Raw genomic sequence first — 27,527 nt, 5'->3', positions numbered from 1 at the left:
TCCAGGACCCTTGATCAATTCCAAAACTTTTCCAGTACTGGAAAGATATATTTCTAATTTCAAAATATTTCCAGGAATTTCATGACCGTGGGAACCCTGCTACTACCCATTCCAATCCAAGGGTCCTTGCCGCGAAAAAAACCCTTTGAGAACCCACTGCCAATGCGTCAACACGTCATCGACCAACCAGGTATCAGTGCGTGCCGCTGAGGGGCGTGGCGTGTGTAAAGGCCGGCCCCCGTGCGGTGCGGTGGACTCACCAGGTTGGAGTTGGTGGCGTTGGAGTCGTCCTCGGGGAAGGGGATGTAGACGGCTAAGGCCACGCAGTTGGCGAAGATGGTCATCAGGATGATGATCTCGAACGGTCTGACACCAGGGTTAAGGAACACACAATGCACTGGCACAGACAGACAGTACAGACAGTACAGACAGTACAGGACAGGACACAGACAGTACATACAGTACAGACAGTACAGACAGTACAGACAGAGTAATCAAATGTTTTACCTAAGTAAAAGTAGCAAGACCACAATACGAAAATACTTGGTCTGTGTTCAAAGTTTTACTTGAGTAAAAGTACAAAAGTATTGGCATTGACTCAATGTGTTACTACTTTAGATTTCCTTATCATATTAGACTCTGACTTTCCTTCTTTACAGTCTGATGTAAATTTCACATCACCTTGTTGTCAAAACACAACACACACTTTTCAGGTTTGCACACACTTCTCACGTAAAATCTCAAAGTATCAACCTACAACACACAACTACTCAAATCTCTACACTTTCAGGTCTGATGTCAATTACACATCACTGTTGTCTAAACACTACACACACAATGTTCAGTTGTTGCACAACTGAACGTGCAGACAGGAACCGGCAGCAGAGATAGGCACAAAATGCAAAAAGAATATTTGAAATACCAGGATATTGTCACCAGGATAGTATCTTGGTGATGGTATCCTGGTCAGTATTAGACCAAGTATTTAGATTTATTTTCAAAATACTTGTTTGTATTTTGTGCATGATGCCTAAATCTCCTGTAAATCAATAAAACTTTTTGGATGCATATTTGTGTGCTGTTTTATGTTTATGAGTAGGAGAAATAGCTCATACTCCAGTCATTGTTTTATGTTTATGACTAGGAGAAATAGCTCATACTCCAGTCATTGTTTTATGTTTATGACTAGGAGAAATAGCTCATACTCCAGTCATTGTTTTATGTTTATGACTAGGAGAAATAGCTCATACTCCAGTCATTGTTTTATGTTTATGACTAGGAGAAAATAGCTCATACTCCAGTCATTGTTTTATGTTTATGACTAGGAGAAATAGTTTTATGTTTATGACTAGGAGAAATAGTTTTATGTTTATGACTAGGAGAAATAGCTCATACTCCAGTCATTGTTTTATGTTTATGACTAGGAGAAATAGCTCATACTCCAGTCATTGTTTTATGTTTATGACTAGGAGAAATAGTTTTATGTTTATGACTAGGAGAAATAGTTTTATGTTTATGACTAGGAGAAATAGCTCATACTCCAGTCATTGTTTTATGTTTATGACTAGGAGAAATAGTTTTATGTTTATGACTAGGAGAAATAGTTTTATGTTTATGACTAGGAGAAATAGTTTTATGTTTATGACTAGGAGAAATAGTTTTATGTTTATGACTAGGAGAAATAGCTCATACTCCAGTCATTGTCATTCATATGGTGTGTTCCATTCAGCGCCGGCGGGCCGTATACGCAGACTACGCAGACTGCGTAAGGCCCCCGCCGACCAAAAAGGCCCCCACCGCCCCCCTCCTCAGCAGAAAAGAACTAGTGCTGCATGGTTAATCGTTTTCAAACCGAAATCGCAATGATTTCACATCGCGATTAGCGAATCGCAAAGGAAAATCCCTTCATAATTGACTAAGCAATGATCAAATCAAACTGTGGTGACTTTCTTTGCTTCCGCGCATCGCCACACCGCTGAAAGTGAAAGTGAATTTGGCACAGTGGCCACTGTGCAGGACTCTGCCACAGCGTGGGAACTAGGGGTGCTGCAGGTGTTCCAGCACCCCATGGGGAAGTTTAAATGTTTTTATTTAAATAAGAAAAGAACAAATCAAACATAGCAAAAATAAGTTGCCTGTCGTTTTTTATTTATTCATTTATATATATTTTATATATATATATATATATATTCCATTATAAAATGGATTAAAAAATGATAAAAAAATATTAGGCCTATTATTTTTTCGCCCCATAGCAGAATCATGCTTGGGCCCCCATGGGCCCAGAAATGGCTCTGGTTCCATTTCTATAATTGTGTTTTCAATTTAGCTCTTCAGTGTTCTGTACATGCTTGGTAGTGTTCAGTGTTCTGTACATGCTTGGTAGTGTTGTGTACATGCTTGGTAGTGTTCAGTGTTCTGTACATGCTTGGTAGTGTTCAGTGTTGTGTACATGCTTGGTAGTGTTCAGTGTTCTGTACATGCTTGGTAGTGTTCAGTGTTGTGTACATGCTTGGTAGTGTTCAGTGTTCTGTACATGCTTGGTAGTGTTCAGCCAAAAGCTTAGTTGTGTTTATTCAATGGATGGTATGTGTGTGTCATGTGAAAATATGGCTGTGTTTACCAAATGAAAACACAAGTTCCATTTTGTGAACATGTTAAGGCGCCGTACAGACATCTGCGTCACGCATCATCATCTTATCGTCTGAGAATGGCCACTGGGGGCGCCGTACTAATGCATTCTCAATGCAAGGTTGTTTGGTGTTTTGTCGTTGCCGTGTCTCTTCAAGAGCGTACAGGCTGCGGTTGAGCTAGAGACACGGCAAACGACAAAAAAACCAAACAACCTTCCATTGACAATGCATTAGTACGGCCCCCCAGTGGCCATTCTCAGATGATAAGATGATGATGCGTGACGCACATGTGTGAGCGCGGCCTAAGAGATTTGATGGCAAAGAGTTGTTTTGCAAAGGGATGCCAGGGTTTAGCATTTATGTGCGATGTTTGGAGTTTTGTGTGTGCAGTTTTGGAAAAAAGTACAGTTTTGAAAAACGTGTCTTAGCAATAGAAAAAAAAAACTGTAAATATCTGAAAATACAAATTAACATGAATCCGACCTATTATATATTAATAGAGAAGAACAACAAACTAAAATGTAATGCCCTATATGCCCTATATATATGTCTATAATATCCTACGCACGCACGCACCGCACCACGCACGCACCGCACCCGCACGCACGCACGCACGCACGCACGCACGCACGCACGCACGCACGCACGCACGCACGCACGCACGCACGCACGCACGCACGCACGCACGCACGCACGCACGCACGCACGCACGCACGCACGCACGCACGCACGCACACACACGACACACACACACACACACACACACACACACACACACACACACACACACACACACACACACACACACACACACACACACACACACACACACACACACATGCAGTGTATATAACTAGGGATAAAAGCTTCTAAGTTTGCTTAATGATAAACAGTGAAACATTATTTTGGGACACTGTGTGTGTGTGTGTGTGTGTGTGTGTGTGTGTGTGTGTGTGTGTGTGTGTGTGTGTGTGTGTGTGTGTGTGTGTGTGTGTGAGAGAGAGAGAGAGGACGAGAGAGACGGTGTATGTCCTTATATGGCTGCAGACAGAAGCAGGGCCTGTCGCGTGAGTGAACGGGATGTGTGTGTAGAGAGAGAGAGATAGAGAGAGAGAGAGAGAGAGAGAGAGAGAGAGAGAGAGAGATAGAGAGAGAGATGAGAGAGAGAGAGAGAGAGAGAGAGAGAGAGAGAGAGAGAGAGAGAGAGAGAGAGAGAGAGAGAGAGAATAGTTTTTATTTGGGCCGGTCCTTAAGAGGGCGCGACCTCATTATTTTTGGCCTTCGAGTGGGAGAGAGAGAGAGAGAGAGAGAGAGAGAGAGAGAGAGAGAGAGAGAGAGAGAGAGAGCAGGGGTCTCAATTGGGTATGGTAGGGGTATGCAGCTGCCATACCTGGGTCCAGGGGGGAGAATACAAGTTACTTTAAAATATAAATCCATGAATGTCTCTTTGTCTATCTGTGCTGGTTATGTTGTTAAAGCTATACTGTGTAAGTTGCTCAACTAGTGGTCAGAGCTGTATAGCAAACCGCGGTCGCGTCCGCGTCTTCGGCCCACGTCTGCCTCCACCTCGCCGAGATCTATCTTTAGAGGGGTCCCTGGTTCCTGTGCGTTCAGGCATTCCCGGAAAAACGGACTCCTACACCCGAGTATGTTGTTGTTATGTTGAGGCAAGCTACTTCCTGAGAAGTCAGCAAGATGCGCTGTGATTGGCCGGTAGTGTACCATGTGTTTATGATCGGCGATATGATTGGCCAACGTATACACATGATGCAGATGACGTCATTTTGCCGCGAAATTCTCCCCCCCTCACGGCTCATAGAAAACATATAAAGAGAAGGCTTTAGAAGCTGAAATTAACGGAGTGGGGGTTCTAAAACTTTAGCGATTTTAACAGTTAGGACAATTTTAAGATTTGTTTTATAAAAAAAGTTACATGGTATAACTTTAAATTACATTAAAATGATTACAAATACAAAATTTAACAAGGTATTATAATTATATTCTCCACACTATTATTCTCCCCATCTTGACAGAATGGTATATTCCCAGGTTCCGCAGGTCAGCTGCACAGGTGCAATTCATTATTGTGAACAACTGTTCCAGACTGCCATATCCAGCCCAAGAAACCATAGACATTTTGGGGGAAAAAAATAGAATGTACTTCTTAAAATAAATGTATCATGCCTGTTGCTAAGGTATGGCAACATGACTGGTGTGCGTGCAAGACACCAGTCATGTTGCCATACCATAGCTTTTTCTGAACTGACGCCACTGAGAGAGAGAGAGAGAGAGAGAGAGAGAGAGAGAGAGAGAGAGAGAGAGAGAGTGGATTAGAACAAGAGGAGGTCTGGTTTGCATCAACTCAATAACCACTGTTGTCACCTTCCTCCTCTCTCTGTTCTGTTGTTTTCACTGTCTATACACTTGCTCTTTTCTTTCTTTCTTTCTTTCTTTCTTTCTTTCTTCCCCCCCCCCCCCCCCCCCCCCCCCCCATTTGGATATATCCTAGCTACATGTGTCCAGTGTTTACTCTCACAATACTTTAGTCTCGCCCAGCCTTGGTTTAGCTTATCTTATATTAGCATAACAGCACAAGGCTACAGTTGGTCTTTTGGCTTTAGTTCAGATTAGTTTTGTTTAGGTTAGTTTAGGATCTTTATTTTAAGCACACAGCGATTCGAAACGCAGGCTAAGCTTTGTTTAACTTAGGCTGCCTATTTGGGGATGTTCAGGATAGTTTGCTGTAGCCTGCTGCGGTTACTTCTCCCCCCCCACCACGTTTATTTGAGATTAGGTTGTTAGTTTGTTAGTTAGCTTAGCTGTAATGATCCTAGCAGGGACGTGCTGGCCATTGGGAAAAGCGGAACAACTCCCGAACGGCCGGTTCATTCCCGGCCGGTCCAGGCCGGCCGTTAGGATAAAATTAAAAATAAAATGTCGGACGGCCAACAAAGTAAATCGTGACTGTCGGGCAGAAACCTCGTATCTCCAAGTTTCACTATTTGTACATTCTTCATCATACAAGGCCGTCGCACAAAAGTAGTGAAAACAGCAGATCTACAAGCACACAACGCCTCGCACCGCGATCTGCTGTTTTCACTAGTTTAATTAATTTTTTAAATGACAAAACAAACGGTTTTGGACATACAAGGTTTCCACCCGACAACGACGAACTATAACTCATGTAATTGGCCCACTGGCTTGTCACTTGTCATGATCTGAAATGGCAAATCTTTGAGTAGCAGCAGCGCTATAGAGAGAGATCTCTCTCTATAGCGCGCAACGAGGGCCTCTCCAACTCTTTTTCCCGGGCTGAATCAGGGGCCCAGCACGTCCCTAACAAGTAAACTTTTTCTTTTTTTAGCATAGTGATGTTAGTGGAAATTCCCGGGTAAATCTTAACGTTCACTGCAGTTCACTGTAGTCTAATCAGTGTTGTTTTTGACAGCAAATTTTGATTTAGTTTAGTTAGTCTTTTGAATAAAATGTCATTTAGTTTTAGTCATAATTTAGTAACCTGAAAAGTATTAGTTTAGTGTAATTTTTGTCGACTAAATAGCATACGATTTTAGTCGACTAATTACAGTTGATTTAGTCGACTAAAATGTATTTTGGCAGGCCTTGATGGCATCGTAATGACTGATTTTAATAATAATAATAATAATAATAATAGCTGTGATTTACATAGCGCTTTTCTTAGTACTCAAAGTCGCTTTACAATACTAATTGTTTGTGTGTGCGTGTGTGTGCGGCAGATAAAAACAACAACTTTATTAGGGAAAAAAAACTAGGATAAGATACAGTAGAAAACAATAAAAACAAAAGTATGGTCCGAGATCAGCTGGGGAAGGCAGTTTTGAATAGGTGAGTTTTCAGAGCGGTTTTGAAGGAGGGGAGGGAGGGGGCGTCTCTGACGCATTTAGGGAGTTCGTTCCAGAGGGTGGGGGCGGCCACTGAGAACGCCCTGTCCCCCCATTTTACACATGGTTGTGTGCTGAAAATAGCCGATCTACAAGCTCACAACGCGTCGCGCTGCGACACCTGAGAGCAACCAAAATTACGGTACTCTCTTCTCCACTAGTCCCTCCCTAACGTTTTAGTCTAGTTTTTATTTTGTTGACGAAATTGTCAATATATTTATATATTTACCACCACAGCTTAGTTTTTGATTAGTTTTTATTTAGTTTTCGTCAGTCAAAAAAACGCAGTCGACAAACATTTTTTATCATAGTTTTAGTCGACGAAATTAACATTGAGTCTACCTCGTCTATATTGGACAGATGTAGATGTATTCTGTTAAAAGTTAGTTTTTGTGTTTAGAGTGCTATTATCTCCTTATAAAGACCGATGTGTATAATATAATATATACTGGTACAACAGCGTATAAATCAGGCTCCAAGCCATGCAGAACGACAAGCTTCTGTTCCATCCAGATGATCATTATAGGCTCACATGTTCTGTTCTGTTCTGTTCATGTTCTACAGTAGATGATTATAGCCTCACATGGGAAATATAAATCACCCATCTTCATGTTAGTGCTGTCAGTGGTTGGGTGGCCATTTTGTTTCTGTTTGGATTGTGGTTTGGCCACAAAAGCCCCAGGGGTGAGGCGTAGTAAACATCTCCGTCTGAGAGAGTTGGATCATGTTTTTACCCCTGGCAGGGTGGGTCTAGGTGGTCTAGGTGGTCTAGGTGGTCTAGGTGGTCTAGTCGCCCCGGGGGGCTCAACCTGGCCAGGCCGTGACACCAGTGGTGGAAAAAGTACTCAATTTTTTTTACTTGAGTAAAAAGTATCAATACTGCAATGTATAGTACTCTATAGTACTCTGTTACAAGTAAAAGTCTGTAATTCAAAATGTACTTGAGTAAAAGTAAGAAAGTGTAGTGTGTAAAAGTACAAAATGTTTGAAAATAGTATTTTATAATTGTATCTCCAAGTTTCACATTTGTATGTTCTTAGTAAATTAAGCCCTACTTCATCAACAAAAGTGTCGCACAAAAATAGTGAAAATAGCAGATATACAAGCACTCAACGCCTCGTGTGCTTGTAGATCGGCTAGTTTAAATCATTTCTAAAATGATAAATACAAAACAAACGGTTACAAGGTTTCCACCCGACAACAACGATATGTCTCATACGACAACATCAAAGACCAACTGGTTTTATGTGTGTGTCTGTGTTTGTGTTGGCATTACAGACTGATTCTCAGTGGTGTAAAGTAACTAAATACATTTACTTAAAGTTATACCATGTAACTTTTTTTTATAAAACAAATCTTAAAATTGTCCTAACTGTTAAATCGCTAAAGTTTTAGAACCCCCACTCCGTTAATTTCAGCTTCTAAAGCCTTCTCTTTATATGTTTTCTATGAGCCGTGAGGGGGGGAGAATTTCGCGGCAAAATGACGTCATCTGCATCATGTGTATACGTTGGCCAATCATATCGCCGATCATAAACACATGGTACACTACCGGCCAATCACAGGCGCATATTGCTGACTTCTCAGGAAGTAGCTTGCCTCAACATAACAACAACTTATTCTCGGGTGAAGGAGTCCGTTTCTCCGGAATGCCTGAACGCACAGGAACCAGGGACCCCTCTAAAGATAGATCTCGGCGAGCTGCAGGCGGACGCGGTGGCGAGAGGCCCGGTCCGCGGCGAAAAACGGCCGAAAGACGCGGACGCAACCGCGGTTTGCTATACAGCTCTGACCACTAGTTGAGCAACTTACACAGTATAGCTTTAAGTACTGTACTTACAGTAAGTAGACTTTTGAGGTATCTGTACATTACTAGAGTGTTTTCCAACTTCCAATTACTTCTACTCCACTACATCTCGGATCCCAATATTGTACTTTTACTCCACTACAATTATTTGGAAACTAACAAACATACATAAACCACCTTAGCCCTATTCTATACTGTGGCCATTGGAAATAGCCGATCTACAAGCTCACAACGCGTCGCATCGTGACGCGTTGTGACCCACAATCAATCCTCCGGTTCTGGGCAACACAGAAGGGGGGGGACTTTTTTTCTTATTTCCACACAACAACTCTATGGTAGGCTATATTAATTACATACAGTAGTTCAATGTTGTAAATGAGAGGTATTCTCCTTTAAATACTATTATTGCACTTGTGTGTGTGTGTGTGTGTGTGTGTGTGTGTGTGTGTGTGTGTGTGTGTGTGTGTGTGTGTGTGTGTGTGTGTGTGTGTGTGTGTGTGTGTGTGTGTGTGTGTGTGTGTGCAGGGGCGGGCTGGCCATCTGGCAATCATGTTCATACTCCGCTGTTTGGTGGTGAGAACTGTATGCTAACTTATACAATTTATGGATTGTGTAGTTGTGTAGTTTGTTGTCTGTAAAAGTTGTGGTATTAAACACTTGTGTATTTATATGTGCCGCCCTCGACCGGTAGAGTATCTTCGCGCGTGTTGGTTGTGGGGGCTGGTCTGGCCAAGATGCCAGGGCTGAATTTTAGTCCCAGTCCGTCCCTGTGTGTGTGTGTGTGTGTGTGTGTGGTGTGTGTGTGTGTGTGTGTGTGTGTGTGTGTGTGTGTGTGTGTGTGTGCTTTGTGCAAGCCCCATCGACCTGTTGCGAGCCGGTACTGTTGTCATAGTAACAGGGGAAGGAGATTTTGAGGCTGCCATCTCACGCACGCACGCACGCACGCACGCACGCACACACACACACACACACACACACACACACACACACACACACACACACACACACACACACACACACACACACACACACACACACACACACACACACACACACACACACACACACACACACACACACACACACACACACACGCGCACACACACACACAGAGAGAATAATTCACAGACACATTCACACAATCGCTCACATACTGTACACAATACGGTAGCTACACAGTACATAAAACATGCACACTTCTCATTTCATTGTGTCTGCACTTGTTGCCTATTTAGGCGCTACAGTAGTTACAGTACTGTTGCTGTCATACAAGGTGGAAACCTTGTATGTTTACGCTCTCAAGACTCAAATTATTGTTAAACATCTGGCATTACTTTACAAGAAGACGACAAATTACGGCCGGACTACACCAATAAATGCGCGCATACGCTTATTATTGCGATTATTGCAATTATTCTGCCATATCATCAGAATTGCTTCCATTATATGAATTCATCCGTTGAAAAAAATCATATAGAAGGCATTTGTAGAAATGGCCTCAGGTCTTAATGGGTATAAAAAATATATATATTTTGGCCACAGTGCATAATTTATTTTTGATTATTGGTACCAGTCATGATCAGTCGTGTCTTGAATTACTCATCATATCTGCTCTCTGTGCAATGTTCAACGCCCCCCCCCAAAAAAAAAAACACAATTAAATTGTTAATCGCAATCATTTGTACGACATGATCGGCAATAACATTTCACGATCACGACAACCCTGACACCTCCTCCTTTCACCTCCCGCTCATTTCTATGCTCCTCCAGCACCGATCGTTAGCCTCCTTCTTCTGCCCCCCCCCCTCTCTCCCTCTCTCTCCCTCTCCCCCCCCCCCCCCCCTCCCTCTCTCTCTCTCTCTCTCTCTGTCTCTGTCTCTGTCTCTCTCTCTCTCTCTCTCTCTGTCTCTGTCTCTGTCTCTCTCTCTCCCTCTCTCTCTCTCTCTCTCTCTCCTCTCCCTCTCTCTCTCTCTCTCTCTCTCTCTCTCTGTCTCTGTCTCTGTCTCTCTCTCTCTCTGTCTCTCTCTCTCTCTGTCTCTCTCTCTCTCTCCCCAGAGAGGACGAGGAACAGAGGAGGAAGATTAACAGGAGAACAGATGAGAAAAGAGAGGAAAGAAAGAAAGGCAAGAAAAGGAAGAAACAAACAACGCCTCGCGGTGCGAGGCGTTGTGTGCTTGTAGATCAGCTGTTTTCACTAGTTTTGTGCGACAGAGGTTTCTGCCCGACAGTGACGATATTTTAGTGATTATGTTGCGAGGAAGACGTTGAGATAATAGCCATTTTGGTTAGAACTCATCAAATGATCTCACGGCACCCCTGGACTGCCGCCACGGCACCCCAGGGTGCCCCGTCACCCACTTTGAAAACCCCTGCCCTAGAGGCCAATGCCGGCCTCATAACCAACCAGACCACGTGGTTTGAACCGACCAGCCTTAATTAAGGTTAAAAAAAAAGGAAATTAAAAAGTATTAATTGTGACAGAATTCATTTGGGGGGAGTATATTTTATCACTGAACGATTAATGCATCCGCTGCTTGCGGGGCTAAAAAACGACATGGGAAGATTGGGGGGGGGTCGGGGGGGGGGGGGAGAATGGTGAGAAAGATGTCTCGCCATTTATCTCAGTGGTTCTCAACCTGTGGCTCAGGACCCCCAGGGGGGGCCCCAAATTATGTTGGAGGGGCCCCCCAGATGATTAACTTAATGTGCAACATTGTTTTCTCACTCAACAGTAAACAAACCAACATAAAGTTAAAGTGTAAACCAGGGTTTATGCACATTTCTAAAGTGGCAATTTTAAGGACTTTTTAATACCTCTAAAATGACAAAATTAAACATTGGCCAAATTGTCAAATAGAAGAGACAGAAATGGTGAAAATAGCGATCTACATGCTCACAACACCTTAAGGCGTTGTGAGCATGTAGATCTGCTATTTTCACAATAGAACAATGTACAAACTGTAATGCCTCAACTCTTGTGCTCGTCGGCCTGAAAAGGTTGAGAACCACTGGCCTATGTAATAGAGAGTTGCAGCGGAAGTGGTTTCCTGGTGCCACTTAATATTTCCCATTCATTTTCGCCATAGACTTTTACAACTTATTTATAACAATTATGTTAAGCCTCGAACCAAGCCATCCAGGTTGCATCATGACCATGCAACCTTTGATCCTATGTGAAAACATATTTTAATATTACATTATTTGATATACTACATTTAATAAATACCCTTTGTTTAGCGATTTTCAAAATGTTCTTTTCATAGAAACACAAGTTTTATGGTCATGATTCACTGCCATCCTGGATGGCTTGGAAACCACTTCCGCTGCGATGCTCTATAAGAAAGAATAAATCTCCACAAAATGCTCAAATGAGGAGAGGAGAGGAGAGGAGAGGAGAGGAGAGGAGAGGAGAGGAGAGAGGAGAGGAGAGGAACCGAATACAAAACACTGATGCTGACCTTCAAAGCAGCCAAAGGTATACCTCCAAAACCTGATCAACCCCTACACCCCCACCCGTTCACGTAGATCAGCCAACACAGGGATGCTGACAGAACCCTCGCTAAAAACCCAGGACAAAAATCCACTCGTCCGAGACAGTTTGCCCTCCTGGCCCCCAAGCTGTGGAATAAACTCCCTGTCGCTCTTAGAACAACAGACTCACTCGCTAGCTTTCGCCGTGGACTGAAGACTCACCTTTTCAGACTCCACCTAAACCCATAGCACTACTGAAACACTCAATGACCATACAGGAAGCTAGCATTTGTGTTTTTTAGGTTTTTAGAAACCTTTTTTTTCCCTTTACTGATTATATTGTTTTTTTCTAGATAGATAGCCTATTCATTTGCATTTGTTATATTGCTGTTGATGTACTGACATATTATCTTGTTTATTATTGTGATGTTTTATCTGCTTATTGTAAGTCGCTTTGGATTAAAAGCGTCTGCTAAATGCCTAAACTGTAAACTGTAAGTAAAAAGGACTATATAACAATAATTCACAATATCAAGTCGCTTACTCCTATGCACAATGCCCAAAGACAGGTAGTGTATGCCAGTGGTTCTCAACCTTTTCAGGCTGTGACCCCCGAAATAATCATATTTGAACTGGGGACCCGGCACCCTGACGAGCACTAAGAGTAGAGGAATTTTGTATAACAGGGTTCTATTGTGAAAATAGCAGATCTAGATCTGCTATTTTCACAATTTCTGCCTCTAATATTTGACAATTTGGCCCATGTTTAATTTGTCATTTCAGAGGTATTAACAAAATCAATAACCAAAGACAATGCATAGCTATTCTTTCCAGGACCTTCCAGGACCCTTGATCAATTCCCAAACTTTTCCGGTACTGAAAAATATTTTTCTAATTTCAAAATATTTCCAGGAATTTCATGACCGTGGGAACCCTGAACCGCGGTAAGCAGAAAGGATACTTCCACTCCACGATGTTGATGCAGGCTCTCCTGATGGGGTTCTTCAGGGTGAGACAGAGCAGGGCGCGGGGCGGCCGCGTGGCGGCCGTGGTGGTCTGCTTCTTGGGCTTGGTGGCGTAGTGCTGCCTCTTCCTCTGGGTGGAGCTGGCCGTGGAGATGGGCCCGCCCCCGCCGCCACCGCCCCCTCCTCCGGATCCCAGCGCCAGCCCCGAGGAGGTGGAGCCTCCCGCCGCCCCCATGGTGCCCATCATCTTGGCCTGGCGCGCCGCGTCGATGGCCGCTTGCCAGCTCAGGGCCGCGCCGGGCGTGGGCACGTGCTCGGCCGCCAGGCCCACCACGGCGCCGCCCACCACCCCGAGGCCCACCCCTCCTCCGTGGTCATTGGTCAGGTTGGGAGGGGGCAGCGGGGGAGGCAGCGGCGGGGGAGGGGAGTAGTCGGAGCCTGAGGGAGAAGAGAGGAGAGAGGAGAGGAGAGGAGAGTCAATCAGTGTTGATTTCGTCGACTATAACTCTGACGAAAAATGTGTGTCGACTGCGTTTTTTTCACTGACGAAAACTAAATAAAAACTAAATAAAACGAAATAAAAACTAAGCTGTGATGACTAAAACTAGGACTAAATTATTGACAATTTCGTCAACAAAATAAAAACTAGACTAAAACATTAGGGAGGGACTAGTGGAGAAGAGAGTCATTTTATGTTTGGTTGCTCTCAGATGTTGCGTGCTGAAAATAGCAGATCTGCAAGCTCAATAAAATAGCAGATCTACAAGAAATCAAGAAATCAAGAAAATAGCAGATCTACAAGCTCACAACGTGTTGCGCTGCGACGCGTCGTGAGCTTGTAGATCGTCTATTTTCAGCACGCAATCAAGTGTAAAATCAGTCATTAGAATGCCATCAAGGCCTGCCAAAATACATTTTAGTTGACTAAATCAACTGTAGATTTAGTCGCCATAAAATCTTATGATATTTAGTCGACAAAAATTTGACTAAAACGAATACTTTTCAGGTGACTAAATTATGACTAAAACTAAATCAAAATTTGCTGTCAAAAACAACATTGGAGTCAATGGATGAGGAGGGGGAACGGCAAAACCAAACCGTTGCATTTCGTCACTGTCGGGCAGAAACCTTGTATCTCCAAGTTTCAAATTTGTATGTTTTTAACTTTTTTTGAAGCGGTGAAAACCGCTTCCAAGAAGTGGCTTTGTTCCGTCTGGTGCGTCCCGATGTGAGGATTGGTCAAGCTTCACATGACAATTTGGCCCTCCAGATAAAATCATTCAGAATTCAGAATTCATAAAAATATAGAACTAAAGCACATAGAAAGTATAGATCTAGAACACAGAATATATAGATCTAGAACACAGATTTCATAGCTCTAGAACACATAGAATAAAAATTCACCGCTTCACTTCGAACCGAGGTTTGATTTTTTTCGCAAAATAAAGCCCTGCTTCACCATACAAGACTGTTGCACAAGACTAGTGAAAATAGCAGATCTAGGGGAGCCCGCTGGCCTACTGGTCCAGGCGCATGCCACTTAGGCATTCATTGCCACATAGGCATGGTTGTCTAGCAGCGGCGCCGGTTCGATTCCCGATCCAGACGACCTTTGCCGTGTGTCACTCCCCGTCTCTCCCCTCATTTCCTGTCAGTCTACTGTCCTATAAATAAAGGCATAAAAAAAAAAAAAAAAAAAAAGCAGATCTACAAGCATACAACGCCTCGCACCGTGGAACCGAAGGAAGCAGATCCAAAACATGCAAGGAACCGGGAATCGGTTCCATCACATTCGGAACCGTTTCCGGGTCCGGTTTTATCACACTGAGGCCCCTTTTCCACACAAAGATCTTTGGTTCTAGAACTGGTTCCATTCTAGATTCCTAAAACCTTGGCGGAATTCTTTTTGGTTCCAGTTCTGAACCAACTTTTAGGGTTCTGAACCAATTCATTTTCAGTGGAAACAGTCGGAACTGGTTCAATATTAGGCAGGGTTAAAGAACTGAACCGGTACAACCCCGCTGGAAAAGGGGCCAGAGCTGGGATGTGGACTTCATGTCTGTTATACAATTACAATAACAGCCAGGACCAGCATTGGCCAAGCTTCACGGAACGCTTACCGTTTTATACGATTGTTAACACCTAAAAATGAAAGAAAATGCACAATTTGCACAACCTTCACTTCATGTATCTAGATAGATAGATAGATAGATAGATAGATAGATAGATAGATAGATACCTTTATTATCCCAAGGGGGAAAATCAGTTGCCCAGAGGCAGCACAGCAGTATAAGGTTATTTACAAAGTTACAGAGAAGTAAGAAAAAGAAAGGAAAGGAAAAGAAACTAGAAAGGGTGTCACCTACCCCATTTGGCACTACTTCACACTCCCTTATCTGTATCTATGTATGTATGTACATGTATCTGCATTAGACTCTGCTTACTCTGATGTCAATAGAATAGACCATATTCACACCGCGGCCATCTTGGATCACATGACTTCCTGGGATAGCAGCCTGCTTTACAAACCATTGTAAACAATGGAGCGATGGTCCCAAAATATGAGTTCTGTTCAACCAATTTCTTTTGACCAAATTGAGAAATGGGCAGATGACAATTGACAACATCAACATCCCCAAAAGGATTAAATAGAAGGGTACATCCACAATATTCATGGTTGTTAGGTTGCAGTGTTACTCTGTACAAAGACTTGCTACAGTATCTGCTTGCTCTGCCATCATATAGTTAATATTACTGTATTGTGATTTTTTGCATATTAATCAGGAGCAATCTAACAACAAATAGTTAATATGATAGTGGAGCAAGCACTGCACATATAGCAAGTCTTGGTACACAGTAAGGTTGCATACATTAAATATCATTACCATGGATGTAATCAATCCAGTTACTGTAGCCCTTCTATTAATCCATTTTTCATATTTTGGGACCATCGCTCCATTGTTCACAATGGTTTGTAATGCAGGCTGCTATCCCAGGAAGTCATGTGATCCAAGATGGCCACGCGTGTGAATATGGTCTATTACACATCACCTTGTTGTCCAAACACTACACACAATGTTACAGTTGTTGCACACACTTCTCACGTAAAATCTCAAAGCATCAATCAACCTACAACACTCAAATATTCAAATCTCTACACATTCAAGTCTGATGTCAATTACACAATCACCTTGTTGTCCAAACACTACACACACACACACACACACCAAAGGGAGCACACAGCCTGTGATAGAGATGAGGGCCTTTGGCCAGACAGGAAGCCAGAGGCGTGATGCCTAAATCATGTACCGAATTAAAACTTTTTTTTTGTGTGCTGTTTTATGTTTGACTATGAAAAAAGTAGGGCTACACTGAGTCATTTTACAAAAGGAGAAATAGCTCATTCTCCAGAGTCATTGTCATTCATATGGTGTGTTCCATTTCTATGATTGTGTTTTCAATCTTGCACTGCGGAGTGCGGTAAATGCTTGGCAGTGATCAGCAAATGAAGCGCAGTGTTAGTTTATGCAGGACATGGGAGTCAAGTCGCTGCTGTAGTCAGATGTCAGTCAGCTCTGTTCTCATACCTCATTAACATATCTGCTGGTCATTATGTCACATGACTGCCATACTCCAATCAAAGCTCTCAATCAGTAGGGAAGGCTCCTTTAAATAGAGCTTGCTTTCTCTACCAATGCTTGGTTCCGGAGCTTCGGAATAATTTGCTGCTTGCTTCCTCCTCCACCCCAGCATCCACCTTTGCACGATCAGTCTGGCTAGGCTCAAATACTTGTGATTGTCTGATTAAGTTACATGTCAATGTGGTTAAGCAAGTACTGTGATCTTGACTAAGTTTCATGTCAATGTTGTTAAGCTCAATACTGTGATTTTGACTAAGTTCATGTCAATGTTGTTAAGCTCAATACTGTGATTTGACTATGTTACATGTTATTATTTTGCTATTGTATCCCTATGGGGGGGGGGGGGGGGGGGGGGTATTGTTATGCGTTCCCGGATTTTGCTTAGCATGCTCACAAAAGCCTGCACAAAATTCAGGGAGCATCTCCGAACGCGGAGCCCTTCAAACGCCAAGATTAACTGTATTCCATTTATGCAATAAATGGTTAAATCTGCTTGACGTGAATGTTCCTGCCTAAAATAATAACACATCAAGGCTTCAGTACATACATCTCTACACTTCTCATTACACGTTACATATCAGCTGCAAAGAAATAACCACACAACATGAGGTTTGTCTCAAGTCTTTCACTAATCGGACAGATGAAATAACCTACAACATGAGGTTTGTCTCAAGTCTTTCACTAAACGGACAGAAATAACCACACAACATGAGGTTTGTCTCAAGTCTTTCACTAAACGGACAGAAATAACCTCACAACATGAGGTTTGTCTCAAGTCTTTCACTAAACGGACAGAAATAACCACACAACATGAGGTTTGTCTCAAGTCTTTCACTAATCAGACAGAAATAACAACACGACATGAGGTTTGTCTCAAGTCTTTCACTAAACGGACAGAAATAACCTCACGACATGAGGTTTGTCTCAAGTCTTTCACTAAACGGACAGATGAAATAACCACACAACATGAGGTTTGTCTCAAGTCTTTCACTAATCGGACAGATGAAATAACCACACAACATGAGGTTTGTCTCAAGTCTTTCACTAAACGGACAGAAATAACCACACAACATGAGGTTTGTCTCAAGTCTTTCACTAATCGGACAGATGAAATAACCACACAACATGAGGTTTGTCTCAAGTCTTTCACTAAACGGACAGAAATAACCACACGACATGAGGTTTGTCTCAAGTCTTTCACTAAACGGACAGAAATAACAACACAACATGATGTTTGTCTCAAGTCTTTCACTAATCGGACAGAAATAACCTCACAACATGAGGTTTGTCTCAAGTCTTTCACTAAACGGACAGAAATAACCACACAACATGAGGTTCGTCTCAAGTCTTTCACTAAACGGACAGAAATAACCACACAACATGAGGTTTGTCTCAAGTCTTTCACTAAACGGACAGAAATAACCTCACAACATGAGGTTTGTCTCAAGTCTTTCACTAAACGGACAGAAATAACCACACAACATGAGGTTTGTCTCAAGTCTTTCACTAAACGGACAGAAATAACCACACAACATGAGGTTTGTCTCAAGTCTTTCACTAAACGGACAGAAATAACCACACAACATGAGGTTTGTCTCAAGTCTTTCACTAAACGGACAGAAATAACCACACAACATGAGGTTCGTCTCAAGTCTTTCACTAAACGGACAGAAATAACAACACAACATGAGGTTTGTCTCAAGTCTTTCACTAAACGGACAGAAATAACCTCACAACATGAGGTTTGTCTCAAGTCTTTCACTAAACGGACAGAAATAACCACACAACATGAGGTTCGTCTCAAGTCTTTCACTAAACGGACAGAAATAACCACACAACATGAGGTTTGTCTCAAGTCTTTCACTAAACGGACAGAAATAACCACACAACATGAGGTTCGTCTCAAGTCTTTCACTAATCGGACAGAAATAACCACACAACATGAGGTTTGTCTCAAGTCTTTCACTAAACGGACAGAAATAACCTCACAACATGAGGTTTGTCTCAAGTCTTTCACTAAACGGACAGAAATAACCACACAACATGAGGTTCGTCTCAAGTCTTTCACTAAACGGACAGAAATAACCACACAACATGAGGTTTGTCTCAAGTCTTTCACTAAACGGACAGAAATAACCTCACAACATGAGGTTTGTCTCAAGTCTTTCACTAATCGGACAGAAATAACCACACAACATGAGGTTTGTCTCAAGTCATTCACTAATCGGACAGATGAAATAACCACAACATGAGGTTCGTCTCAAGTCTTTCACTAAACGGACAGAAATAACCTCACAACATGAGGTTTGTCTCAAGTCTTTCACTAAACGGACAGAAATAACAACACAACATGAGGTTTGTCTCAAGTCTTTCACTAAACGGACAGATGAAATAACAACACAACATGAGGTTCGTCTCAAGTCTTTCACTAAACGGACAGATGAAATAACAACACAACATGAGGTTTGTCTCAAGTCTTTCACTAAACGGACAGATGAAATAACAACACAACATGAGGTTCGTCTCAAGTCTTTCACTAAACGGACAGAAATAACCTCACAACATGAGGTTTGTCTCAAGTCTTTCACTAAACGGACAGAAATAACCACACAACATGAGGTTTGTCTCAAGTCTTTCACTAAACGGACAGAAATAACCACACAACATGAGGTTTGTCTCAAGTCTTTCACTAAACGGACAGATGAAATAACAACACAACATGAGGTTTGTCTCAAGTCTTTCACTAATCGGACAGAAATAACCACACAACATGAGGTTTGTCTCAAGTCTTTCACTAATCGGACAGAAATAACCACACAACATGAGGTTTGTCTCAAGTCTTTCACTAAACGGACAGATGAAATAACCACACGACATGAGGTTTGTCTCAAGTCTTTCACTAATCGGACAGAAATAACCACACAACATGAGGTTTGTCTCAAGTCTTTCACTAAACGGACAGATGAAATAACCACACAACATGAGGTTTGTCTCAAGTCTTTCACTAAACGGACAGATGAAATAACCACACAACATGAGGTTTGTCTCAAGTCTTTCACTAAACGGACAGAAATAACCACACAACATGAGGTTTGTCTCAAGTCTTTCACTAAACGGACAGAAATAACCACACAACATGAGGTTTGTCTCAAGTCTTTCACTAAACGGACAGAAATAACCACACAACATGATGTTTGTCTCAAGTCATTCACTAAACGGACAGATGCCATTTGGACTCATCCACGTGTTCCTGGACGGAATCCAGGAGTCGATAAGAAATGCTGTAGAAAAACAAACGCTCACAAAGTGACACGCAAAACCTTTCCGGGGCGCGAGGAAAGGAGAGAGGATTTAAAAAGAAAAAGAGAGAGATGACAGATTTGCAGAATTACAATAATCTTGGTGAGATTAGAGTGTCGTGCTTCCAGCAGCCCAGAATAATTGCAAAAACAAGACTAAGTGAGTGTGAGTTTTAACCCATTTAGGCCTAGAAATGATTGAATGCTTTAACCAGTGAAAAATAGCAGATATACAAGCTCACAGCGCGGCACCAAGGGCCGCGCTGCGAGCTTGTAGATCTGCTATTTTTGAAAAAGTCGTGAAAATGTGTGCAAATCTTTGAATATAGGTATTTTCAAAGCGAACGTTTGTTAACTAATTTTTTGTTAACTAATTTTGCTTCTGGGTGGTCCCTGGAACTAAATATTTTGAGATGGGGGTCCGTGGCCAAATACATATCATTTTGGGGGTCCTTCACATGAAAACGTTTGAGAACCACTGACATAGTAGTCTCTCAAGAACAGACTAGCTGAGCTCCAGTTAAGTGAAAAGGACCTTTTCTTTGACAATGGCTGGCCAGATTGCTGACATAGAAACATTGTTTTTTCTAAAAATCTTAGAAGGATTCAAAAGACACTTATAGAATCGGGTCAAAATTCTAATTTTCAAGATTTTTCAAAAATAGCAGATCTACAAGCTCGCAGCGCGGCACTCGGTGCCGCGTTGTGAGCTTGTATATCTGCTATTTTTCAATTGTTAAAGCATAAAATAATGATACACAAAATGTGTACCCGTTCTGAATGGATTAAGAGACGGGCGGCGGGGGATTAAGCAGCATGCGCAGGGAGATTACAGGCCATTCTTCTCAGCCTCCACGGATTCTAGAGCTGATCCTGGAATATCTATTCCAGGGGTCTTCAGCGGGGGTCCAGGAGTTACTACAGGGGGGGACGCCAAATCTTTGTGTGATATGGATTTATTTTAAACCACTCCAACCCTAGGATCCCTGTTACATTTCTGAGGGCAAAATTAGCCGAAAATAGCAGATCTACTATACAGCAGGGGTCTTCAACGTTTTCAGGCCAAGGACCCCTTAGTTGAGAGAGAGATGAAGCAGGGACCCCCCACAACCTGTTCATAGATTCCATATAGTGTCATCGTTTGACAGCACAATCATCAGTGTATTTTGGATTGATGTCAATTTGTGTTTTCTGATATTTAACCACTTGAACCGCCAATACTTAATAAACTTGACCTTTCACTCTGAACTTAGTCTGCTCTTTTTCCCCTCTACACCAAAGCTCTTTGCCAAAAATAGCCGATCTACAAAAAAAAAAAAAAAAAAATGTAGATCTGCTATTTTCGGCTAAAGTCCTCAGAATAAGGACACTAGGGTTCAAGTGGTTAATATAAAAAAGGAAAAAGAAATCACACAAAGATTTGGAGGACCCCCTGTAGTAACTCTGAGGACCCCCTGTTGAAGACCCCTGTACTAGAGTGAGTTGTGTGCTTGTAGACCGGCTATTTTCAGGCAAAGAGGTTTGGTGTAGGGGGGAAAAAGAGCTGATCAAGTATTGAGCCAAAGGTAAAGTTTAAACAAAGCATTGAGGGTTTCAGTGGTGAAATGTCTGAAATTAACTAAAAACATGGATTCACACAACACTGCTAGTCTATGAAGCTAACTACTGTATGAAATGTAATCTGCAACCTAGTTTTATACAATATGTAGTGGGGGTCTCTGCTTCATCTCTCTCTCAGATAAGGGCTGTCAACAAGCTCACAACGTGTCGCGATGCGACGCGTTGTGAGCTTGTAGATGTTCTTTTTTAAGTAAAACATTGTCAACAATGTCAGTAATTTCTTTGTATGTTTAAGTTATGTGTCATGACTGCCATGTGCAACTTCAAAGCCTAAAAGCCCAACAGAAATGTAATTGTCAACGACAAATACACAAGTAAATCGTTAATCGCAATAATCTGAGTGACAATTAATCAGCATGTAAAATGTCATTGTGAGAGCCCTGTACAAGATGATGGCGTGGAGGTTTGGATCCCCTGTGCTCTGATCTGGGATCAGTTGGCAGTAAGACTCTCTCACCCTCCTATAAAAATAGGACTGTTTATTGTTCAAATACTACGGTGACATTCCGGTCGGTCTGACCTTCGTCAGATGACTGAGCGTACGAAACAGAAGTCTATATAAAGGAGATCTCCTTCCCATGGAGAAGTCCTTCTGTACAGAACTGTTCCTCTTCTAGGATCAACAACCAACTGTGTAAAAGAAAAAGGGAACCAAATGCCATGAGTACATAGCCTGACACTCAATTCTCATTTTGTTTCACTTCCATTTATTCAGTCTGAAATCCCATCAGCCGTTTCTGGGATGGGCGTTGCCAAAGTGGCAGTCTTCTGTGATTGGTTCGCCAGCTGATCAATCACAGATGACAGATAACGTCGTTGTTAAGCGACCCTTATTGGTGTTGTTATGTGGCTGGCTAACCTGTTGCTACTTGCTAATCAAACTGGCTAGAAATGAAGCGCAACTAACTAGTAATCAAAAACAGTAAAACATGTCTGCTACTGACGTTTCATAGCGAGACCGATACGATTGCATGTTACCGCGGCGGGCGATGCAGCGGTTGTTTATGTTTGGCAATGTGCGGTACAGTCCGGCGCCGCGTTATTTGGACATGAGTTCTTGGAAAACCCCACCCACGCTGCTCAGAAGCCCCGACGTCATCGAGTCAAAACGACGCTGATTTGCCGTACAGATTTTCAACGGAGCAAGCCTCTCCATTGAGAGAGTCACCAGACCCCGGAATCGCAGATTTTAAAAATGAATCATTTCCTGTGAAAAACCTGTATTTTTCGGCCCGCGCTGTGTGCGGGTGAAAAACTTCTTTGTGTCATAGGAGCCTTTTCTTAATTTTAAATTAACCACTTGAACATTGGCATCCCTATAATCTGAGGGGAACATCAGCTGAAAATAGACAAGATCACAACACGTCAAGCTGCGACGTGTTGTGAGCTTGTAGATCAGCTATTTATAGACAAAAGAGCAGACTAGGTGCATGCAGTGCAGAATGTCCCATTTGAATTTTTCAATACAAATCTTTTGAAAATAGCAGATCTACAAGCTCACGTGAGCTTTTTTCAAATGGCCAAAAATCCAAAATGTATACAGGGCTGAAGTGGTCAATGTTTTGTAATAATAATCTAAATCTACAAAGTAACTAGCTACTAGTAACTAGTAACGAGTAACTAAAGTGTTCAAAGAATTGTGTAGTGGAGTAAAAGTAACATTTTAGTCTCTGAGATGTAGGGGAGTAAAAGTATAAGTATTGAAAAATACTTGGAAATAGGCCTACTCAAGTAAAGTACAAATACCTCAAAAATGTAATTGAGTAAATGTACTTAGTTACTTTCCACCACTGGTTCTGGAAGCTGAGAAAGAGGAGAGGACTTATTCTGTTGCAGTCTGGTTCAGATTACAGTCTGGTTCAGATTACAGTCTGGTTCAGATTACAGCCAATGGTAATATCCTGATCCTGTCTCAATCTGTACATCTATAGATGCACGCAACGCACGCAGGCACGCACACACGCACACGCACACACGCAAATACAAAGACAAACACACACGCGAGGGCGTGCATGCACACTCACACTCACACTGGAGGGGAAGGAACAAAAGAAACACTTGGTTTCATGGGTTTTGTTTTCATTTCTAATGACTGGAAAATGTTAAAATGTTTTCATTTTTTTCTTTCTATTGTTTTAGTGATTTTTATTTGCATGCCCCCAACCTGGGGGCATGCACGCAAAATATGTAATGCATTACAAAATATGTAATCAAATCAAAATATGTAAATATGTATTTTTAGACAAAATAAACCCATTCCCAAGATCACAAGACCACAATCTTTCATGGGCAGATGTGACTTAGACATATTTATCCACTTGTACGTATGCCCCCACCCACTGAAATCAATATACTAAAATTGCTAAAACAATAGAAAGCAGTAAATGAAAACACTCATATTTTCTTTTCTCTAATTACAATCTAAAAGATGAACCCTTGTTGCGACCTTAGTTACTATCAAAACCTGCACAAACTGTGAGTCAGTCCGTCAGTCAGTCAGTCCGTCAGTCAGTCAGTCTGTCCGTCTGTCTGTCACACCTCACACGTCACACTATTGCCCTGCTCATATCTCCGCAACCGTTGCCCCGATCCATGGCAAATTTTGCACACACGCTCCTTGGCTGCCAAACTACAACCTCCAAGGACCCCCGGAGCTCCAGGGACCCCCAGGTCCCTGGGGGACCCCCAGATGTAAAAAATGACCAAATGTGCAAAAATGACCAAATGACCACCCCAACGGGGCTGCTCACGGGGAATTCCCGGGGACCACCGACTCCTGCTGCTCCAGAACGGATGCAAAAGTGGTGGCGCCCCCAGTGGAGGACCCCCTCCACTGCAGCTCACATAAAATGCCGTAACTCGGGCTAGGAGGGTCCGGGAGAGCCGGGGCCGGTACCTATTCATCCGCCAAGGCAACGCGGACACCCCACCCCTCATTTCTCACATGGCCCTCTTCTAGCGCCACCATGAGGCCGATTTTTAAAACACATTTTTGGACACTGCTCCTACAGTTTTTGCCCCAAAATCACGCAAATCGCTACACAGTATGTCTACACTCATCCCATCACCATGAATCTGTCCCATATAGCGCCACCTTCAGGCCGATTTTTAAAAACACATTTTTGGACACTGCTCCTACAGATTTTGCCCTAAAATCACGAAAATCACTACACAGCATGTCTACACTCATGTCATCAACATGGATCAGGAAGATTTTGGAAAAACAAAATTGTGCCCTATTTGTGGAGATAAGCGACCGTGGAGTCTTACTGGTTGTAAAAATAAAAAAAAAGTCCTTTAAGTGTATAGAGCAGAGCTGGGCAACATGCGGCCCGGGGGCCACATGGGGCCCTTTGGCTGACTCTGACCGGCCCCTGACAGGTTACTTAGAAATTACCATATGTTCTAATTTTACCTTTGTTTCAACACTCAACAGTTTATGAAACTCAAAATGCGTTTGGTTTTGGGGTCAGTGTGACTGAAAATTATCACAAATGTAATGCGTCACAAATGTTTCACATTTTGTTTAGGCCTAACCTTCTTTTGAAATGTTTGACTGAATATTTTTAATTTTTTTTGTAAGACAACCTCACCTTTTCATTGCCTAATCATAACATATGTATGTACAATGCTATTTACTGCTTTTTATATAGAAATAAAATGTATATTATGTAGAATTGAGTTCAGCATTTTGGCGCGGGCCTCCACAATATTTTCAATTTCTCGTTTGGCCCCTTGGGAAAAATAATTGCCCACCCCTGGTATAGAGGGTATCTTGCACATTTCTTTAAGGACTTTTTAATACCTCTAAAATGACAAATTAAACATTGGTCATAATTGTCAAATATTAGAGGCAGAAATAGTGAAAATAGCTGATCTACATGCTCAAACTCTGCTATTTTCACAACAGAACCATACAAAATGTAATGCCTCAACTCTTAGTGCTCGTCAGGGTGTGGGGGTCCTCAGTTAAAATATGATTATTTTGGGGGCCTGAAAAGGTTGAGAACCACTGCTTTAAACCACTACATCAGGGTTCCCCAATTAGTTTTCCCCAAGGACCAAATCATGTCTAGGGTACCAAGCTGAGGGCCACAACATTGAATCATGTCTAGGGTACCAAGCTGAGGGCCACAACATTGAATCATGTCTAGGGTACCAAGCCGAGGGCCACAACATTGAATCATGTCTAGGGTACCAAGCCGAGGGCCACAACATTGAATCATGTCTAGGGTACCAAGCCGAGGGCCACAACATTGAATCATGTCTAGGGTACCAAGCCGAGGGCCACAACATTGAATTATGTCTAGGGTACCAAGCCGAGGGCCACAACATTGAATCATGTCTAGGGTACCAAGCCGAGGGCCACAACATTGAATCATGTCTAGGGTACCAAGCCGAGGACCACAACATTGAATCATGTCTAGGGTACCAAGCCGAGGGCCACAACATTGAATCATGTCTAGGGTACCAAGCCGAGGGCCACAACATTGAATTATGTCTAGGGTACCAAGCCGAGGGCCACAACATTGAATCATGTCTAGGGTACCAAGCCGAGGGCCACAACATTGAATCATGTCTAGGGTACCAAGCCGAGGACCACAACATTGAATCATGTCTAGGGTACCAAGCCGAGGGCCACAACATTGAATCATGTCTAGGGTACCAAGCCGAGGGCCACAACATTGAATTATGTCTAGGGTACCAAGCCGAGGGCCACAACATTGAATCATGTCTAGGGTACCAAGCCGAGGGCCACAACATTGAATCATGTCTAGGGTACCAAGCCGAGGGCCACAACATTGAATCATGTCTAGGGTACCAAGCCGAGGGCCACAACATTGAATCATGTCTAGGGTACCAAGCCGAGGGCCACAACATTGAATCATGTCTAGGGTACCAAGCCGAGGGCCACAACATTGAATCATGTCTAGGGTACCAAGCCGAGGGCCACAACATTGAATTATGTCTAGGGTACCAAGCCGAGGGCCACAACATTGAATTATGTCTAGGGTACCAAGCCGAGGGCCACAACATTGAATCATGTCTAGGGTACCAAGCCGTTCCTTTTGCATTTATCATTTTAAAAATGATTTAAACTAGTGAAAACAGCTGATCTACAAGCACACAACGCCTCGCACCGCGAGGCGTTGTGTGCTTATAGATCTGCTGTTTTCACTACTTTTGTGCGACGGCCTTGTATGATAAAGCAGGGCTTTACTTTGCGAAAGAACGTATACATTTCGAGATACAAGGTTTCCACCCGACAACAACGATATACTAGTGTTGTTGCTGCTCTTATACCACCATTATTACTGGGGTTGGTGGGGGCCAGACAGTAGCCCCCCGCGGGCCGCAAATGGCCCGCGGGCCGCCTATTGGGGAACCCTGCACTACAGGTTCAGTCAACGAGGGTTTAGGGACCCCCATGGTTGAGGAAACGTCCCTATCTTCTGCTGCTCTGCAGTGTTCTCTGTTGCATCCATCACCTACGACAGTCAGTAACCAGATCAAATGGACTGTGGCGCAAAGAGTATGCGCGACGTGCGTGCGCTCAAGTGAAGAAGTGTGTTATAAGCTGTAGAAAAATGAACCTGGGGATTATGTATCCTTAACCTCTGGAGTGGAACAGAGGTAACAGTACTCAGTGGAGGAAAGTACATTTACTTAAGTACTGTACTTAAATACCATTTTGAGGTATCTGTACTTTACTTGAGCAGTTCCAATTTCGAATACTTTTACTTCTACTCCACTACATCTCGGATCTAAATATTATTCTTTTACTTCACTACATGTATTTTACAACTTTAGTTACTGGTTACTTTGTAGATTGATTTATTATTACAGAACATACATTAACCCCTTCAGCCCTATTTCGGACATTCTGCACAACGACTACTTTCTACTTTTGGTACTTTGAGTACATTTTGATGCCAGTATTTTTGTACTTTTACTGAAGTAAAATTTGAATTCCGGACTTTTACTTACAACAGAGTATTTCTACATTGCAGTATTGATACTTTTACTTAAGTACAGGGCTTTGCGCACAGGGCAGTTGCATTTCTTTTCGTTTGCTGCATGATTAAAACACATTGGATTTGGTGAGCCTATCAGAACCCAGCGTTCATGTTTGTATCCCCAACAAGCTGTGTGTGCTTCACTTCTTCTACA

The 27,527-nt window shown here is 42.6% G+C and overlaps 1 protein-coding gene across 1 annotated transcript in view; it reads right to left on the bottom strand.

The window, feature by feature from the left end:
• cacna1c (calcium channel, voltage-dependent, L type, alpha 1C subunit) overlaps positions 1-27,527 on the bottom strand; it is a gene marked incomplete at both ends in the record, with an annotated part of 341,751 nt that overhangs the window by 217,634 nt on the left and 96,590 nt on the right. The window contains 2 exons of the mRNA XM_080754433.1: positions 261-366; positions 12,793-13,234. Coding sequence (XP_080610559.1) covers positions 261-366; positions 12,793-13,234 — 548 coding nt within the window. The remainder of the gene's footprint in view (positions 1-260; positions 367-12,792; positions 13,235-27,527) is intronic.

The sequence above is a fragment of the Nannobrachium achirus genome (genome assembly GCF_963921795.1).
Source record: "Nannobrachium achirus genome assembly, chromosome: 23".
Classification (NCBI taxonomy): Eukaryota; Metazoa; Chordata; class Actinopteri; order Myctophiformes; family Myctophidae; genus Nannobrachium; species Nannobrachium achirus.
The sequence above is the reverse complement of the archived record's forward strand: the minus strand, read 5'-3'. Positions and strand labels throughout refer to the sequence as shown.